Source organism: Bison bison, unplaced genomic scaffold (assembly GCF_000754665.1).
Source record: "Bison bison bison isolate TAMUID 2011002044 unplaced genomic scaffold, Bison_UMD1.0 scf7180017864234, whole genome shotgun sequence".
Lineage (NCBI taxonomy): Eukaryota > Metazoa > Chordata > Mammalia > Artiodactyla > Bovidae > Bison > Bison bison.
Window position 1 is genome coordinate 162,969 of NW_011494806.1, and position 2,870 is coordinate 165,838.

Sequence of the window (2,870 nt, forward strand, 5' to 3'; positions counted from 1 at the left end):
CTGCATTGGCAAATGGATTCTTTATCTCTGAGCAATCATGGAAACCAATAAATACCATATAAAGCTTAAATAAACACCTTGAAAATACATTTGAAAGTAGGATCCCTATAATGTATAAAACACAGGTATAATGTACAGCTTCCCAGAGGTAATAACCTACAGAACTGTACAAATCAAAAAAATAGGTTCTCTCAGAACTCTACATGTTCCTGAAACTAAGACTATGCCCCCAAAGTCTGTGTGTTCTTTTACTGGTGAAACTAGAAGTTTTCTTTAAACTTGTCCCAATCCTTTTCCCTTACATGTTACAACAGGTATCTTTTCCTTTATTTAAGCAATAGTTGATAAGTCCCCCTCTTTAGTTCAGAAGTCTGGCCTGAAATGACTCTCCAGGTCATTTCACCTAATAACTTAGATTTCTTACTCTTAGTCACTCATTAGAGATATGACCAAAATAATATCTATAATTCCATGTCCATCATGTACACGATTTCATGGAAAAAACTTGCCTCTGTCGGAGACGCTTCATGGCATTTTTTACTTCCTCATTCCTCAAGGTGTAAATGAGGGGATTCAGCACAGGGGTGACCATCGTGTAGAAGACAGATACCACCTTGTCACTGGAGAAGTTGGTGTCTGGGTGAGTGTAGAGGAAGATACATGGCCCAAAGAAGAGGGCAACCACCATGAAGTGGGCTGAGCAGGTAGACAGGGCTTTCCTGCGCCCTTCAGCTGACTGTTTTCTAAGAGAAACCAAGATGACCATGTAGGAGGTGACCAAAGCCAGAAAACAGAAGAGGGAGATGGTTCCACTATTGGACACAATCAGCATTCCTGTGAGATATGTATCTGTGCAGGCCAGCTTGATGACAGGAGGAACATCACAGAAGTAGCTATCAATTACATTAGGGCCACAGTAAGGTAGGCGAATGGTCAAGAAGGTCTGCACCAGTGAGTGAATGGTACCCCCCAACCAGAGAGCAAAGACAAGCTGTACGCAGACCCTCATGTCCATCACATTGGGGTAGTGTAATGGCACACAGATGGCTACATAACGATCATAGGCCATAACAGTCAGCAGAAAGATCTCAGCACAGGCAAACAGATGTAGGAAGAAGAGCTGTGCAATGCAATTGTCAAAGGAAATGGTCTTCCTCTCCAAAAGCAAACCCTCCAGCATCTTGGGCACTGTGACAGATGAGTGGCAGATGTCAATAAAGGACAGATTGCTCAGGAAGAAATACATGGGGATATGAAGACGTGGAGTAAAGACTATGGTAACCATGATCAGAATGTTCCCCAAAAGGGTTAGCACATACATGACTGAGAATGCCATGAAAAATAATATCTCCAGTACCCAGTTATCAGTGAGTCTCAAGAAGACAAATTGAGTCACTCTTGTTTGGTTTAGAGCATCCATCCGATAAGCTTCCAAAGGACCTTTTGGGGAAAAAAAAAATATGAACAGTAATTTAGCCTTAATGCTATAGGAGTGGAACTAACAGAAGTGACTCTGAATTTCTATCTGGGTTGCTTATTTATTATCATGGTATGTAGAGTATAAGATCAATTTAATTACAATTGTTATAATATCCAATCTTCCTTGGTGACTTAGTCGGTAAAGAATCTGCCTGCAATGCAGGAGACCCAGGTTTGATCCCTGGGTCAGGAAGATCCCCTGGAGAAGGATGACAACCCACTCCAGTATTCTTGCCTGAAAAATCCCATCGATACAGAAGCCTTACGGGCTGCAGTCCATGGGGTTGCAAGAGTCAGACACGACTTAGCAACTAAACTACATATTATACCCAGTATATATCAGGAGCCATTCCATGCACTTTATATACACCATTCTGTTTAGCCCTAACTGTACCATTGCATGGGCTTCTGCACTGGCTCAGCAATAAAGAATCTGCCTGCAATGCAGGAACCGCAAGAGATGTGGGTTTGATCCCTGGATGGGGAAGATCCCCTGGAGCAGAGCATGGCAACCACCTCAGTATTCTTTCCTGGAGAATCCCATGAACAGAGGAGCCTGGCAGGCTACAGTCCATAGGGTCACTGATAGTCCGACAGAACTGAAGCAACTTAGCACGCATAAACGCACCATTGCATAAGCATTATTGTTCCTGTCTTGCAGGTAAGCGAGCTCTACAAGAATAAATAAATTGCCCAAAACCCTTAGCCACTAGTTGGGTGATTTTTTCATTTCAGTCTAACCCACAGGCAACACCAATTTAGAATTCTAAAATACAACTCCCAGCTAAAATCATTCACTACTTCACTCTTCCTATCAAAAATACCTTCAAAGCCTGCAACTGTCTGCTACATTTATTTGCTACTTCCATCTTGTTACTTTCCAAAATCCTTGTTTGTTATTTATGTTGTTCCCTCTGCTCAGAAAACATAACCATTTAATCAACTGTACTCTCTTCATTGCTGACTCTCAAAATACTATTCATCTTCTAAAATTACCTCAAAGAGCAGTACCTTTAGGAAAACACAACTGATGCAATCAAATCTTATCACTTCCCTTCATACTTCTTTTATCTAAAAGAAAGTATAAAATAAGATATCTGTTTCTGCTCCCCATTAAATCAAGATTTTCTTGAAGAGCAATGGTCACATATAACTTATCCCTTGCAGCACGTAACATGGCTTCTGGCACACAGTAAGTATTGAACTGAACTGAACTGAAGGTATGCAAAAAATACTTTTATTTGAACTGAAGCTAACTTGTCAGGTAACCTGCAAAAGAATCCAGTCCTTCACAATAGACTTAAAAAGTGACTTTAAAGCTTAATTTTTTATTCTGTAATATGATTTGGGACTTTGCAGGTTGCTCAGTGGCTAAAGAATCCGCCTACAAT

The 2,870-nt window shown here is 40.8% G+C and overlaps 1 protein-coding gene across 1 annotated transcript; it reads right to left on the reverse strand.

Moving 5' to 3' along the window:
• Window positions 1-478: 478 nt before the first annotated feature.
• LOC104993148 (olfactory receptor 4E2) lies at window positions 479-1,420 on the reverse strand. The gene has a single exon (XM_010846278.1). It carries the CDS (start codon window positions 1,418-1,420, stop codon window positions 479-481), a length of 942 nt encoding a protein of 313 aa, XP_010844580.1.
• Between the last annotated feature and the right edge of the window lie 1,450 nt (window positions 1,421-2,870).